At 44.5% G+C, this 16,578-nt stretch overlaps 1 protein-coding gene across 2 annotated transcripts in view; it reads right to left on the reverse strand.

Moving 5' to 3' along the window:
* Positions 1 to 3,858: 3,858 nt before the first annotated feature.
* The window catches only part of Arhgef12 (Rho guanine nucleotide exchange factor 12), a 128,824-nt gene continuing 116,104 nt past the window's right edge, over positions 3,859 to 16,578 (reverse strand). For both annotated transcript variants that reach the window (XM_076924805.1, XM_076924804.1), the window contains 10 exons: positions 16,481 to 16,556; positions 15,821 to 15,988; positions 14,378 to 14,465; positions 13,633 to 13,719; positions 13,428 to 13,507; positions 12,940 to 13,173; positions 10,415 to 10,885; positions 9,349 to 9,665; positions 8,061 to 8,130; positions 3,859 to 7,556 (listed from right to left, as the gene is read on the reverse strand). In XM_076924805.1, the coding sequence (XP_076780920.1) occupies positions 7,546 to 7,556; positions 8,061 to 8,130; positions 9,349 to 9,665; positions 10,415 to 10,885; positions 12,940 to 13,173; positions 13,428 to 13,507; positions 13,633 to 13,719; positions 14,378 to 14,465; positions 15,821 to 15,988; positions 16,481 to 16,556 (1,602 nt within the window). In that variant the 3' untranslated portion in view covers positions 3,859 to 7,545. The remainder of the gene's footprint in view (positions 7,557 to 8,060; positions 8,131 to 9,348; positions 9,666 to 10,414; positions 10,886 to 12,939; positions 13,174 to 13,427; positions 13,508 to 13,632; positions 13,720 to 14,377; positions 14,466 to 15,820; positions 15,989 to 16,480; positions 16,557 to 16,578) is intronic.

The following is a 16,578-nucleotide window of genomic DNA, read 5'->3' on the forward strand; positions in this document are numbered from 1 at the left end:
TTTCATTCTTAGGTTTTGAGCCCTCTATAAAAAATGTGACCTGTTACCTTCCACAGAATGAATGCTCAGAACATTACAAAAATGAGGGTGTCAGGTGGGACGTGGGGAAAACTCGGGCACAGGGGGCAGGAACTGATGGAGGCAGGAAATGGGAAATGTAGGCAGAACCTGAACAGCTGGAGAGAAATGGGTGCCTTCAGACTTTGGGAGAAGCAGAGTGGAGGTAGGCAGGACCTGGACCGCCAGGTCCGGGAGAAGGAGACGGAAGTGGGTCAGGGAGGAAAACAAAGCTGGCTAAATAAATTAGGGACATGCCTCGGAGACTGAGCAATTTAGTCTCTAGGGCAGTAACCACCGAGTCTGTAGGCTCCTGGACAGGCAAGTGGCATGGTGATGGCTGGGTCTTTGGGAGACTCAACTGGGTAGTTGCACGTGTGACAGACTGGAGAGAGGAGGAAGCAGTGTATGCCGGTATCTCCTGTGGAAATGTGTGGTAAAACAGCCTGGTTACGCTGGAAATACAGCAACGGGAACATCAGACAGCTGGAAAAAGAAAAGATCACAGAGCCCACTAACAAACATGGCAAGGATTCCGAGGTCCAGGGTTTTTCCCTTTTCTTTTTCTTTCCTTCGTCAAGCAACCATCATATACTCAGCAACCCCTTGTTTCCTAGAACAAAGCTGGAAATAAGTCAGTCAATTAATCGATGGCCTCTTTGGTCACTCCTACCCAGCTCTTCTGGCTCCAGATAACAAGGTTCTTATCTCCAGTTCTTAGGTCTGCCCGGCCTTGATTGCAATACCGCTCAATGTATCTTTGAAGAGAGATGAAGGAGAAAGTTGAGCGTGTGAGTTAATCATGACTCATGTTTAAAGATCCAGAACCTTCTCCACCTAAGCCCATTAGAAAGCAAATACTCCCACAGGGAGCAAACATTAGGCACTGTGTGTTTAAAAAAAAAAAAAAAAAAGAAAAGAAAAGAAAAAGAAAAAGAAAAAAAAGAAAAGAAAGAAAGAAAGAAAGAAAGAAAGAAAGAAAGAAAAAGTAAAGGAAAAAAAAAGTCAATCCCATCGCTCTTCTCTTCACTTGAGCTGTTAGTTTGTAAATGCATGATGGCACGGAAGCTTCTGGGTTCTCTGGCACTTACTTTCCAGGCCAGATCCATCATGGTGGCACATCAGCTGCCCAAGTCACCCATCCAGCTAGCTCACATTCTGGGAATGCAATGCTTGAGAACCCCCTGCATCTCCAAAAGGCCCTTGCTAAGGAACGGAGACAAGATTTTACTGTCCCTCTTCAACAGATGCTCAGCTCTCCTCCCAGAACCAGCAAGGCAGCTCTTCCTCCACGCACCTGCCTTTCACAGGACTGCTAGGAAATTAGGTGTGGTCTTCATGCTTAGAGGATACCATTTTACAGACTGAGCCACATTTTTTTTTTTTTTTTTTTTTTTTTTGAAAACAGGCTTTATAAAGCCCCTGCCTGTCCTGAAACTATGTAGATCAGGCTGGCCTTGAACCTGCAAATTCACCTTTTTCTCCTGGGTACTGGGATCAAAGATATGTGCTACTATGCCTGCTATAAACTGAATTTTAAAAAAAATTAAAATTACCTTATATGTTTGTATTTAACTATAATTATCTTTTCCAGTTGTGTGCATTTTTTATTTCCATCAATAAACTTTAAATTTTAAGTGTTAAAGAGAACCTGTTACTTCCCTAGGCATATGAACTATATCCTGGGACACAAAGCCACTGTGGTAGTACACGCTGGTATCCCAGCCTAGCAGGATCACCGGGGCTCGCTGGCCAATCAGTCTTCAGTTCTAGGCTGGAGACAGACTGTCTCAAAGGAGATGGACAGAGAGTTTAGGACCCCTGATGTTGTCCTCTGGTGTCCGCACACACATATGCACTGCACAAATGAACATGGACATACATAGATACATTTTTTTTTTAAAGATACAAAATGTGATTGGGAGGCCACCGTGGTTTCCTCCTTCCAGTATGTGTTTGATCAATTTTGTGTACGTGCATATGAATCTTGATGGTGGAACTGTCTTCTATCAGTTCTCTACCTTATCCCCTGCAGCAGGGGCTCTCAATCAAACCCAGAACTGTAGAACTGTGATATGGCTAGTCTCGCTAGCCAGTGTGCTCTGAAATACTGTCCCTGCCTGAGGTTGGAATTATACATAGGCTGCTAGCCCACCTGGCATTTATGTGGGTTCTCAGAAGCCAAACTCTGGCCTTCGTACTTGGCCAGCAATTGCTTAATCCAAACCATCTCCCCAGCCCAGCCATCTTGTGTTTGTGTTCTGATTATGTATACTTAAAAGTTAAAGTTTATTGTGTTTTTTTTTTTTTAAGGAGTTTTTCTTTGCTTTAGGTTTGTTTATTGGACTTGAGTTTAAGACTGGGTCTCAAAAGTCTACACGAGGTCACACAAACGGAATTTGATAGTTTTGTAATGGTTTGCATACAGAGAGGTCTGTGTGAAATTTTAATACCTTTTACACAGCTTGTTACCTTACCTTGTAAGAGTGATCTGTGAATGTATAATAAACTGGCTTTTGACTCAATAGCCTGTGGGCAGTTGGGTCCATGTGAGAAAATAAAAACATAGAGGCAAGCCCAGTCAAGATCACCTGACAAGGGCGAGGAAGGGGTAGGACTGAATCCCGGTGGCACTGTGTGGCCTGTGTATACCTCCTGTCTATGTCAAGGAGTCAACAATTACTTTTTTTTTTTTAATGACTAAGACAGGAACAAACACGTGTGTACAGGTGCTCATGAAGGCCAGATGGGGGTGTCAGATCCCCCAGAGCTGGAGTTACAGATGGAGAGGAGCCATCTGTCTCGCTCGGTTCCTGGGAACAGCGCCCCAGTCCTCGAGAAAGACAGCACGCTCTTAAGGTGGGCCATCTCTGCAGCCCCACAGGAGCAGATTTCTAACAGGGCATAGACTACAGTTACCGTAGGAGAATCTCACTTCTAAAAGGTTTAACTAAAACATATTCCACAGTCGTAATCATTTTTTGTTAAACATCTTATTAGGTTTTCCAGCCAGTGTATCCTGGAATGTTTGAAAACTAAAGCACTAGCCCAAGAATAAGTGAAATTACACCCATACTTCATAATACAGAAAACGGTAAAGGCAGTCATCCTTCTAAATGAATGGCATCCATGAACAGTCAGAACCACTTCTTAAGTGTGCCACAAAAGCTGACACATGAATCTCATCACTTAAAAATGGAAAACGGCAAAATTTATGTGTCATACCAAGTTTTTTAATGACGTAATATATCAAAAATTGCAGTTTAAAGCTATTTTTTTAAAAAAGGGTCTCACTATATATCTCTGGCTGGCCAGGAACTCACTATGTAGACCGAGCTAGCCTTAAACTCAAGAGGTCTGCCTGCCTCAGCTTCCCAAGTGCCAGGATTAGAGCCCTGCTATCAAAAGTGTATCGAAAGCGACAAAGCTGGCTCATTACCAGGGCAATGTCAGCCACTTGCACTACTGCAGAGCTCACACTTCACAGTGATCACAAGACTAGTCTTGCCAGCTCACACCACTGCAAAGTTCGCACCTCACAGTGACCACGAGACTAGTGTCACCAGCAGAGAGACCATCAGTAGCAGGAAGGCTGTGAGAGTCACCGCTAGGGAGAGTATTGGCTCGCTGTCGACTTAATAACTTGGTAGGCAGGGGCAGCAGTGATCGCCTGTGACCTCAGTACTTGGGACAGAGTCAGGGAGGAGCTCCAGACCAGCCTAGGGTGAGACCCTATCTCAAAAAACAACAACTTGCAGAAAACAAATAGGAATACACACAAATTAAGAAGTCACACTGTACTCAGTTCTTTTAAGCTTATTTAATATTTGAATTCTTATGTTCTATTTTCCCAGACCCCAGAAAACAGAAAGTTTTAGATGACCCAATATTTTGTTCCAGAAACATACAGCCTTATCAGCTAATTCATAAAAGAGCTTTTTACAAAGGTGCATCTGGATAATTAGAGCAATAAAAGTCTTTTAGGCATTTCAAAATGTGATCAGTAAAAATACATGATTATTAATAAGGTTTTTTTTTAAAGATAGTTCCAGATTTCTCTTAAAAGCAATTTCTGTTAAAGAGTACATGATTGTATGGTGAACAAGGAAAGTGAGACGTCCTAGTGAGAAGAGGCTCATTAAGAACAACCGAGTGTGCACACTACGGTCACCATGCTGTAGTGGGTGCCACCTGCCAATGGCTGGGAGGGACCGGTTTCTGGGAAGCCCCCTTTTTCCTGATCAGTGTATTACCCAAACCCTCAGTACCCATGGGGAAGGCAACCAGACAGAACGAGAGTGCTCCTTCAAATAATGGAGAGTTTTACAGATAACACTGAATGGGGGTGAAATGTCAAAAAAAAAAAAAAAAAATGAAACCTACAAAACAGAAACTTCCGCAATTTCTCACTAACTTTGCATTTAAGGACCTATGGTGCCTTCTGCAGCACAGAGGGAAGTGAGTACAGAGCAAGCTCAAAGTGGCTGCAGAGAAGACTGCTTGGGCAGAGTACCAGCCTCAGGCAGCCGGCCATCGCCAGTGCCAAGGAGCAGACTGGAAAGTAAACCACTTGCATCAGAGGCAGCATACCTAAAGTCTTTAGCTTCTAAAATTCTGGCTATGAGGACTTTTCTCTTCTTCCCTCCCCAAAAGACAAAGAAACAAAACACTTTCTAAAAGAGGGCTTGTTCCTTTGAGAGGTCATTAGAAGTTGTCTGGGGAAAACAAAGGAAAAAATAATCGTGGAATGACCTGCTGTGGGAAACAATAAATAGTTACAATTTAGGTTGGGAGAGCAGCTGGACTCAACAGTCCAGTCAGCTGAACCATGCATGGTGGAGAAGGCGAGAGCCATCTTTTAAATTACAGTACTTGGGGGGTTTGCTGGTTTGGCTTGGTTAGGTCTTTTCTCTGAAAAGGTGACACTCCACTCATAACCTGCCACTTAAGTGACAGAAGAGCCACTGAGCCCACAGGAGAGCTGGGTCACAGGCTGCACCCATGGCTTTCCGCTTGCCTAGTGTTCTTCAGGGCAGAAGTACACTGCACCTTCTTGTCACCCACCTTTAAGAGGACAATGACAATGACCATCTCATTCCAGAACAAGAGGAAAACCCGCTGTCACCACCATGGAAGGCAGATGTAACGTCAGAGTCTAATGGGTGTGACTCTAATGGGTGTGACTCTTTTCTAAAATGAAACGGAAGGCACGGGAGGCCAGAGAGGGAGGGGACAGGCAAGAAGTAAGGCTGATAGATTTAAAAAAAAAAAAAATTACAAAAGTGGTTTGTTGCTGCTGTTTTTCAAAATTCACTTCATTTTGAGGTTTCATCTGAAGGTGTAATGAATGATATGCATTTATTTGGAAGTACTGGAGCATGGCCGACGTACCTTTCCAGTAAGTCCTGCTGCAACTCTGAGAGTCTGAGATTCAGAAAGAGGAAAGTACACAACCAGGAGCCCAGAGTTCCGGCTGAGCTGTGCGGGAGAACCACGGAGGGCTCTGTAGTGTCTGAAGTCGGAACGCTGCTGTCTGGGCTCTCCCTGATGAGCTACCCAGATGGTGTAGTGTAAGAGGCTGCCCGGAAGACAACGGAACCATCCTCTCTCTGCTTCTCCTAAGAGATACAGGGAGGTCCAAATCCCAAACTTCACTTATAGATTAGGTTCTACTACAAAATTTCAAAGCCCCATTATGAGTTACGGTTGACTATGACTCAAAATATGATTCCAATTTATAGATGAGGTACAGGGACCCTAGCCGAAGGCCCTAAGAACTTAGAGGTGCTCTCTAGGACAGAAGAAAAGCTGGACCCAGACTTAAGATGAGCTTGTTAAGTTGTAGAGGTGTTCATAAAAGCAGCTGGGGACTATCCTTGGTGACAATGAGCTTCCTTTGTGTGTGAGGGGCATTAAGAGTAGAGTAAGATTACATCCTGACTGCCCCCAGAGTTAAGAGGCCCCCCTCCTGCAAGATGTAAGCAACATGTGAATTCCTTCTTAACAGAATTTAGATTTGACATACGATTTTTTTTTTTTACAGAACATTCCAAAAACATATTTACCAAATGCACAAAGAAAGCCACTGAACACCGTCAGAATTAAGGAGTTGTCAGGCCGCAGTTCTGCCAGCTTGTCCTCCACAGGTGCTGTCCACACTGCAGCTGGCATCAGCACCATGGTGGCTGCACTGCTCACCGCTGGTCCCCGTTCCCAAGGCCAGTCCTGGCACCAGACAGACAGGGCTATGGCAGTGAGGTCAGAGCAAGCTCTCTGAAGGGATGCGATGCGAGCAACTCTCCTTCATGCCTTCCTCTGGCCTCCCTCGGCTCTGTGTGTGTGACTCAGAGCCCTTTGGCACCATCAGTGCAAAACCTTAGAGTCAAACGTCCAGGTACTAATTTTTTTACTGGCCTTATGATCAGCAGTACCCGTGGCTAATGACAGCCATGGTTCAACTCAGTAGTGATTCAGTTTCGAAAACCTCCTCAGACTCTTCTCCCACCCACCCCACCCCTCTGCAGCACCCCCACCACCACTGAAGCATTCCATTTCTTTGTTCCTATTTCCTGCTCACTCTGCAGGGAATATTTCATACAAGTGCCAGTCAATGTATAATTATACAAATGCAACAATACCAAGAATAACAAATTTATAATCAAGAAAATAAAAATTTGTTTTCTTCTCTCCCAAATCCCAACTATCAATAGAAAAGACAATGACAAGGGAAATACACCCATTTTCAAGTGCCTGCCATTTAGTGTACTGAGGATTCCTGTCTCCTGAGATGGAACCCAGAAGGAGATGCTCGCCTTGGGCTGAGAGAAGGTCCTGCGGCTCCGAGCCCCGGGCACACACCGCTCACGGCACCCACACGCGTAGTCATGCAGCACCTCTGAGATGATCCGTCCTCAGAAAGGCAGCCTTCTGGACAGGAGGGCTGGTTCTAGGTGAGGGCCAGGTCGTCCTCTTTCCTCTTATGCATTGCCTGCCTACTAACCTCTCCATCCCTAACCTGACCTTGGCTTCAGGAACAATTGATCCTTGGGTGTGCTAAATACAAAGGGCTGAAACTCTCACTACTCAATTAAAAACAAAACAAGGCAAAGTAAAAATTAAAGTGTGCTTTCAAATACGGAATGAATTCAAATAAATACATCTGATTTTCTCTTTTTCTTACCTACGTACAATTTTATATCCTACACCCAAAGCTCTATACATTTGGTTTTTATTCTGAATCAAAATGCATTTCTGATAGTGAGGAGAGGAGAGTGAGAGACCTGACATTCCCTCACTGACAGATGTGTGCAGCTGCCAGAATGAAGAACTAGTCCCACTTGGGGCACCCTGGAGCATGGCCGAGCCCAGGTGGTTCAGGCAGATCCTCTGTCACACTCTCTCTGTGTCCACACTGGAGCCGGGATGTGGTTGATACAGGGCCGACACTCAAAATCCAACAACCTGCAGTCACCTCCAGGACACGGGGCTCTAACTTTTATCTGAGAAGGAAGAAGACGTGTGAAAACTCAATTAAGAGCAAATTACTGTTGTGAAGAACACGCACACAACCTGCAGGCACAGTCTCGCTCACTTCTCAATCAGAAAAGTAAACTAAAGCACACAAACAAATGGAGTGGGAGCTGGTGCTGAGCACAGGCTTAGCCACAGCCGGGGCCACGCTGCCTCAGTGTCAGGAGAGCAGAGTACAGCAGGGCTCCTCACAGGGAGCGGCAGCACAGGGGTCCACTGAGTTAGGGTTTACCAGGCTTCCCTCCACTCTGCCTCAGCTTGGAAAGGTGAAGAGAGATGAGGGTTGGCACAGGGACTGACAACCACAGCTCTTCTGAGAGCAGGAAGAGCAGAGTCAGCAAACCTGATTCATGAAGCTTAGAAACAAGTGGTTTTTTAAGGACAGGAATAAAATCACGGGTTTTCATGTTGAAGAATAATAAATTATTTATCCAGTGTACTGTTAGTCGGGACAAGCCTACCATTTCACATACCTGAGAGCTTGTCAGGGAGGGCTGAGCCAGCCAGCCTTTGGCAAAGAAGAGCGTAACTTTCCTCCACCTTCTGTAACATCAGAGTTTTTTCATGGGGATGGCACAAGAAAAATAAAAGTTAGTTGACAACAGGAATGAAGTACTCCTTATTAAAGGCACATGGCCGCCAATTCCAACATGAACATAATAATAACTAAGATGCTGTTAGCTAGGAAGGAAGCCAGTTTCCTTTGAATGAGTAACCTCTCCATGCAAAACACTGGGGAAGCAAGCAAAGGTGATCTGTCCATGGCAGATGTCACCCAGGAAAGGCATCATGTGACAGATGAACACAGAGGCCACCTAGATACCCTGCCTTGCTGGCCACATCATGACATACATGAAATTAAATGAAAAAAACTATTACGTGGAAAAAAAAGTTAAGGGAGACAAGCCCTGAGCTAACGGGCTTACGCAGACACAGCATCTCCCACCTGAATGATGTCACGGAGAAGTGTGAGCTCTAGCAGCTGTGTCACCAGGGCCCGTGCTTCACTGCACTATTCCCTTGCGTCTACATGGTTTCTAAATTTGTGTTGTTATAGATAGTGTGTCTTTTTTAATTTGCTTGCATGTTTAGTAAAGAAAGCGAGAAAGGGCACAGGACTGAATAGATGGTGAGGTCAGAAGGATCTGGGAGAATCTGGGAGAAGGGAAACCATGATAGAAGATATTGTATGAAAATAATTTATTTTCAATAAAAAAATAAAATAGAGTCCCTTTCATTAAAACCAGCACAGTAATGTCCTTCACTACCAATTTCCAAAAGCTCCATTTGGGATCATGGTTTTCAGTAACAAAAGCCACTGGGGGTCAACATTTACCTGTCATGGCCTCCAGGAAACTGCCAAGACTATTTACGAAGCACATGTAACTGGTAGGCTATGGCAGCTCACAGCACCTCTTGGCTGTGACTCACAGCCATGAAAGCCCACCTAACACAATCTGCATCACCCAGCACGGTGGAAAACAACTGACCCAGTATTTAGGGCCTTAAAACTTAGAACCCCCCAAAACAGCTAACTAGCTACAAACCTAGTTTTCTTGTTCTTATAATTTGTCACAGGACAAACAGTGTCAACACGAGCTTTGATTCAGGCCTATTCATGATTAATGGTTAAAGAAAATAAAAATGGGCAGCCATAGAACCTGGACCACCTTTGGACATCAGGATTCTATCATTCCAAACTTGCACTCTGCCAGCTGTGTTCTTAGGACAAAGTGCTACGGAGGCTGAAATGAGACATACCTTTAAGTGTTCCAGGTCAGCCTCTATTTTATGAATGTACTCCAGAATTTGGCTTTGTGAATCTGTACAAGAAGAGGGACTCTGGATCTCAAAACAAGCATCCTCCATAGCTCTCCAGCGTCGCTGGACCAGGAATTCTGGGGTGAATGGTGAAACTGCCCCTTCAGAATGAGCATTCTGAGGGGAATGTTGCTGCTGGTAGCTGGAGTCCACAGAAGGGATGCCTGTCACAGGCTGCAGGGTGAATGAGGAGGCGACCTCCTCATCTGTGGAGCTCTCCTGCACTGCATCAAAGCCATCAAGGAGCAAACAGTTTCCTATTGGTGACACAGGACAGTTTGATGAGATTAGCACTGCCACCGGAATCAGGTCGGAATGAACTGGAAAAGCTACCATGGTGGAGGAACCACCAACTCCCAAGTTTAGTTTTAACTCCACCAGAGTTTACTTCAGATTAAAGCCAACCTTAGAAAACGTTCACAGTAATTTCCAAATAACTTCATGTTAGTCAGAGTTTTAAGAGTTCAACGCTTCAGCCACTGACAGAGTCCTTACATGACAACTGAATACCACTCCCCTGCCAAACACCGTTTTCTCCTGAGCTCCTGCCGCTTGCTTTCCCCGGCCCTGCACTAACTACAGAAGAACACTCTGCCAGTGCTCGCTGCTCACCACTACCCACATGGCCTTTCCCTGCACTTCGGTTCCTGCTCTCACTGATTCCATGTCTGCTCTCACCACCTCTGCCCTGGCTGTAGCTGGCCTTATTTGCTCGCTAATGCTTCTGACCGTCTGACGTTCATCACTTGCTGTCTTAAGTCACCATTACTCTTTCCCTTCGGGCACTTAAGCTTCTTGGGAACAATGAAGTTTCTGGCATTTTTCACTGTCCAATCTCCCAGCCTCTATGACAGTTTCTGGCAAAGAACAGACTATTTGCTGTAAAAAGAAATAAACACGCACACACGCATCTTAGATACTGAATAGATACTGAAACAACATCCATTCCAGCCTATAAGACAGTTTACATAATCACAATCAAAGTTAAAATGAGAAAGCCACTTGCCTGAGATGCATAAATTAACATCCTTCTCCTCCTTCTGAGCGGCTCCATCCCCTTCTGATGGATTATCATCACTATGTGCTTCACGGGCATCAAAAAAGTGCTCTCCACTGTCATCCAGACCCCCTTCTGGCTCTGCAGTAGGCATCTCTGGGGTCAGGATCATGTGGTCCATTACTAAAATGTTACTTGCCTGGCTGTCTTGGGATGCCATTATCACTGAATCCTGTGCAGCACAAGACTCAGTTGAAGTCCGTGGACTGTTACAAGTTGCAACGTCACCAGTTCCAGTTTTAAAAGACACCTGTCCTTCCCCGGCGTGACAAGCCTTAACATTTTCCAAGTCCGGGATGCCACTGTCTGCCTGCACCTCTTCAGAAGCTGGCCCACATCTTGAGAAGGATTGCCAGTCTTCCTGAGTGCTCTTCTCGGTGAGACCTAACTGCTGTTCCAGCAACTGCTTCAACAAGCCCACTGGAGATTTAGGACAGGGAGGGGAGAACAGAGGGAAACTGATTACCACACCCTCACTGCCAGGAAAAATCTGGCAGCTGACTTTCCAATCCCCTCTAAAATTAAGTTCACACCTTAATACTACACAACCAAAATATTAATCCTACACAATCATTTTTGTCTTAAAACATGCAATCAAAGATATATCTTCTACACACCAGTTAACATTAAAATACCCTGCAGGAGTTATGCATTTTGAATAGAGAGGCCTCCTACTTAGAATCCTAAACACACTTAAATACACTTGACACGGAGAGTTTACTCTGCTTCAGCCCGGCCAGCAAATGCTTTGCTTCTCAAGAGCAGACTCTTATTTATAGGCATTATTTTTTCTAACAATTTTCCTAAATAGTGAAGGCAATAAAATTGTATAGTAAACTTAAATTCCAGTGATTTGGTAATAGTATACGTAAGTTCCAGAGTAAGTATTCATTAGGTTTTTGTTTGTTTAAATTACCTTACTAATGGCATAGCTTCTTTTAGGATATTAAAACTAAGATCCAATTTACCCTTGGGGTAGTCTTATGCCAAACTTCTTCAGGTGATGTCAGTTCTAGGACCAAACTATCAGACATCACTAAGTCTGTCACCTCAGGAGAATGCAGAAAAACGGAGACTTTAAAAAACTGCAACTTCCTGATTCCACCACAAGCTGACCCTCTGCTTCTCGAATAAAGAGCTCAGGTCTAAAAAAACCTTCCCCTTTTCAAGCACCTTAATCTCTCCCCAAAATGCCAGCCCTAAAACTCCACGCCCCACTAGCTCTCCCCTGGGATAGCTTGCCACTCCTTGTCTGGACCGTGACATTTTGAGGTGGAGTTCCTAGTCCACACTGTACAAGAAAAGCCAGCCAGGATGGAGGCAGGGAAGCACAGTGGTTTGTGCGGCTCCTATTTCCCAGGAAAGCACTGCACCAGATGTCCCCTTTCCTTTGCCCTAACATCCACAGAAGTCATTTGCTCTAAGAAAGGAGCGACTCCTTGTTCAGTGCTTGTTCTAGTCTAAACCCTTCCAGCTGTGAGCCTAACAACTGTAAGAGCCACCTAGGCAAGGGCGGTACTCCAAGCCTCTTTCCATCCAAACTCCCGAGCAGCTCTCGGCCAGATTAATACATTTTTGTCCGTCAAAGCAAGCTTTAAAACCTCACATGGTTCTCTCTGTAGCTGGAGTAACTAACTATTCTTGGACTTTCTTCACCTCCCTATACCTGAAAGATGCGCTATCCTCCTGTCTGTGACAGTGGTTCCCAACAGGCTGGAGAAGCTAGGGAAGTAAAAAGAAGCAGTAAAAAGGCAGGGTATGTGTGTGTGTGTGTGTGCGTGTGTGCGCACGTACACGTTAGAAGCTGTTGTGAAGAATATGAAATCTCCATATAAAATGTAGGGCATGTGTAATATAAAACAGCTCCTAAAATTCTATGATGTTCCTGTCCATCAAATATGGAAGATATAACCTGGTATTTAAAATTCACAACAGGGAGACTTCTCAGCCCATCTTCTTAATCTCTAAATCTGTCTCCTATGCTCGCCCAGCTTCCAGTGTGCACAAGCCAGCTCTCTGCTCACTGCTCCTGGAACACACTGTGGTTTCTGTATGTACTCCTGGTCCTACTGGTATTTTTGTCTGAATGGTTCTATTCTACACATTTACTTTGATTTTAATTATTCTCCAATAACAAGCATGTCTACTTCTGCTTCTATCTGCTGCTTCCTTTCTCGGACCACACCAACCCAGATAGATTTATCTCACCCCCCCCACACACACACACACGCACACGCACACACACACACGCACACACACACAGTGCCTTATTATTCCTGGAATATTTGGTTTTAAAAGTGGCAGTGAGGTCCTATTATCTTCCCAAGTAGACCATAAATTTCTTGGGGAAAAAAATCATAGGTTAGAGTTTTGTGTATTTCCCACAGTGCATTGCTTTTTCCTCTCTAAAGGCTTCCCAACACATCATACAACTCTGGTACTTAGTGTCTCCAGAAGTTACGAAAAAAACTTACAGTTTCTCAGTGCGTCCAGTGCCCACCGCTCCTCTGACATGGGCCTGTGAGGACCGGGGACTGGGACTGGATACCCGCCATCGCCTTCCTTGAGTGTCCCATTTGCATGCTGCTCCTTTGCAAACTGCGTTGCGGTCACAAAGAGATGTTCTGCCTCTGATTTGCCAGGAGTATTCAGTGAATGAGACTGAGGTTTTGATGAAATTAAGGGAGATTCTAATCCCAAAACTCTGTCTGTTCAGTGGAACAGAAAAGGTAGGTTATACCTAAACAGACATTTCATTTTCAACATAGAACATTTATGTCGGGGACAGAGGTAAGCCACATAAGCTACAGAGATCACCCGCTGGGGAAAGCACACAGCACAGAGCAGTGCTGTGCTGGCACACGGAAGGTTCAGAGGCAGCATCTGCTGACATGCATGGTTGGTCGGTCTTCGTTTTAATAGGTAATATGTCACATCAGACACACTTGTCCATACAGCTCACCTGGACTTTGCAGACCAGCGACTGAAAGATGATGGTGCTCCACTTTTAACTTGGCCGGTTCTTCTTCATCGTTGTCTCCTCTATAAGCAAAGGAAGAAGAAAAGAAACAATCCCTGAGCTTCAGAAGATGCCCAAATTTCACGGCATTCAAGCAAAGAATGGCCCATGTCTTCCCGACAGGAGCGGAATGGCACTCACTACTCACTCGCAAGGTGGCGGCTGCGGGAGGGGAATCGGCTTTGTGGACTGCTCCTTCACGGACGCAGCCATTCGGCAGATGAGGTCTTGCCAGCTTCAGGGACGGGAAAGGGATCCAGAAGCCAGGAGGAAAGCAGAGACACCCCGTAAACACAATGAAGAAGAGAACAAACCCAAACTCCTATGCTGCCAGAGAGCATCTTTATTTTGGCGCACCTCTTGTAGAGATTCTAAAATACACTTTAAAGAAAACCCTAACATGAGCACATTCTCCACTTAAAAGAGTCACTGGGAATTTCAGAAAATTGTTTTCTTTATAAAATTTACTTTCAGTAGAATAAAATAAAAATGAAAACTTCAATCTCAACAGAAACAAATTCTTAGAGGACTGTTCCCAAAAGAACATAAGAGAAAGTACCTAATTTCTACAGGGTCTTTCAGAATCTTACTATAAAACAAAGTCTGGGAGCTGAATGGATGGCTCAGTGGTTAGAGCACCCGCTGCTCTTCCAGAGAGCAGCTACTCAGGTTCCCAGCACCTACCCAGCCACCTCACAACTACCTGTAACATCAGCTCCACAGGAGCTGGTACCCCCCTCCTGCCTTCCGCAGGTACCTGCTCACACATGCACACACACACACACACACACACACACACACACACACACTCACTCTGAAATTTTAAGAAAACAAGTATGTGGAACACTTATACTTTGGATAATTAGAAAAAGGTAATTAAATCTGATACATACACCGTCTTTTCAGAAACCGTCTGTGCTACCAATTCATAAATTTGGGCTCCATTATCTGACATGGAGATGACGAATAAAGCTTTGTTATCTAGAAAAGAAGAAAACAGAATTTACTTTACTACTACTCTCAGATGCAGGTATTAATATTCTGCATCTTAATTTAGGTAAAAACTATGTTCACTTTGAAAAACTTTATCGTTTACAAATGTAAATTTTGTGCAACTTACTGTATGCTACGTTATAACTTAAATAAATAAATGTTTATAAAAGTCAACACAGAACTTAATTAGAAACAAAAACAAGTCAAAGTTCAAATTACTTGGACTCTGCGGATCGAAATAAAGAGAGAGAGAGTGCGAAAGAGAGAGAGTGTGAGCGAGCACACTAAGTCGGGCCAGAAAAATAAGGGAGGAGGTAAGGGGGGAAAGCAGAGACAGGGAGAGATAGTGAAGCTAACCAAAACTTTCCACTCTATACATAGATGACATTCTCAAACAATAAACATAACTGACTTCATAAAAGTTCTGTCCTGTTAAGGCTATGCCCTGTCCAAGCCTGTAATTCTGAAATGAAAACGTTTATCTGAACACATGCAGGCACACACAGGCACGCACACACAGGCACGCACACACAGGCATGCACACACAGGCATGCACACACAGGCACGCACCTAGACTACTGACCCTATGCTCCTCCTTTCGTATTTCTAAATGGTTAATAGTTGTATTTCTAAATGGTTAAGAATGCTTGGGAAACACTGAAGGAAAGAGTTTGCAAATTTTGGTATCATGAAATTAAGTTACATAAAGGCGCTCACCATAATACAGTTAAACTGTAGCTTACCAACTTACACTGATATTTTAAAAACAAAACAAATTCAAGGCCGGAGAAATGGTTCAGTAGTTAAGAGCCCTGGGTTCCAACACCCACATGGTAGCTCTGTTAACTCCAGTTCTAGGGAATCTGATGCCTTCTTCTGGTCTCCAACGATATCAGACTCACACATGGTACACAGACATATATGCAGCCAAAACACCCATCCATAAGATTAAATTAAAACAAAAAAAATAAATTCACCCGCCTCTTCAATTTTCACCTTTTTCCAACACACAAACACACCATTTTAATGACAGCCATCTCACTAGGGCTACCCTCAAAGCACTCACACCTTTCCCAGTATTTATCACCAATTTGAACATAAAATAAACACCAAAGTAAATGTATTTAAAATTTCAAGTGCAGAAAACCAGTGAGACAACCTTGCTGTTGCGAATAATTTGGAGGTATAAAATTTCAGTGCAGTGTCTGAGCAACAGACAGACTTCATTCACAGTTTCTGCACATGAACAGAACAGAACACCACCACTGGTGTGCGTTGGTTGGTTGTGCTGCTCGCACAGCTGGAGCTCCTGCACAGGTTCGCAGCCTGCAGCAGACGCTCACCTGTGGCCACCTGGCGAACCAGCACGGTGCTCAGCTTAATGACTGGGCTGAAGGTGTGCTTGCTGTCGGCGGTGGAGGCCAGGATCTTGCTGTGGCACCTCAGCACCAGCCTGTCGTCCTGCTTCTGAAGCAGCACAAGGATGTCCTCCAGCAGCAGCGTGTAGAGATCTAGACAGGCACGTGCAGAGAGACTGGTAAGCACAGAAGAGTGATCTGGAAAGGAGGTTAGTTCTGGAAAACCTAGACAAGTTTAAAGAGCAGATTTGCAGACTACCTTCTTTAAATTTCATTTTTAATAGCTCATTTTACTATGTTTCACGGGAGCATCATCTGAGAGCTGCAAGAATTAAAACAATAATGCCCCCTGACTGCAAGAACCTAGCTTATAGGATATACTAGCTTACAGAAAACTCAAGAGACTCGCCAGTGGACAGGTGATGGAAACATGGCCGAAGCGTGACCGTTTTCTGCTGTGTTCCTAAATGAACATGTAACGAGCTTTATACTTGACAGCACACAAGCAGCTCTCCCACAATGTTCAGATACTGCGGGACAGCACTGTTCTCTACGTGAAACCGGAACGGTGACTGCACTTCCCACTCGCAGGCTCTCCTGTTCTCGTCTCTCCACCCTCTCACCCGACAGGAGCACCAGACTCACCGATGCTTTTATCTCTATTCACCTTCCAGACCAACGGCCCTTCGTGAATCATCTTTCTTTTTGTTAAATCCAAATTCTGCCAAAGTAAAAAGAATTAT

The sequence above is a fragment of the Arvicanthis niloticus genome, chromosome 26 (genome assembly GCF_011762505.2).
Source record: "Arvicanthis niloticus isolate mArvNil1 chromosome 26, mArvNil1.pat.X, whole genome shotgun sequence".
NCBI classification, from domain to species: domain Eukaryota; kingdom Metazoa; phylum Chordata; class Mammalia; order Rodentia; family Muridae; genus Arvicanthis; species Arvicanthis niloticus.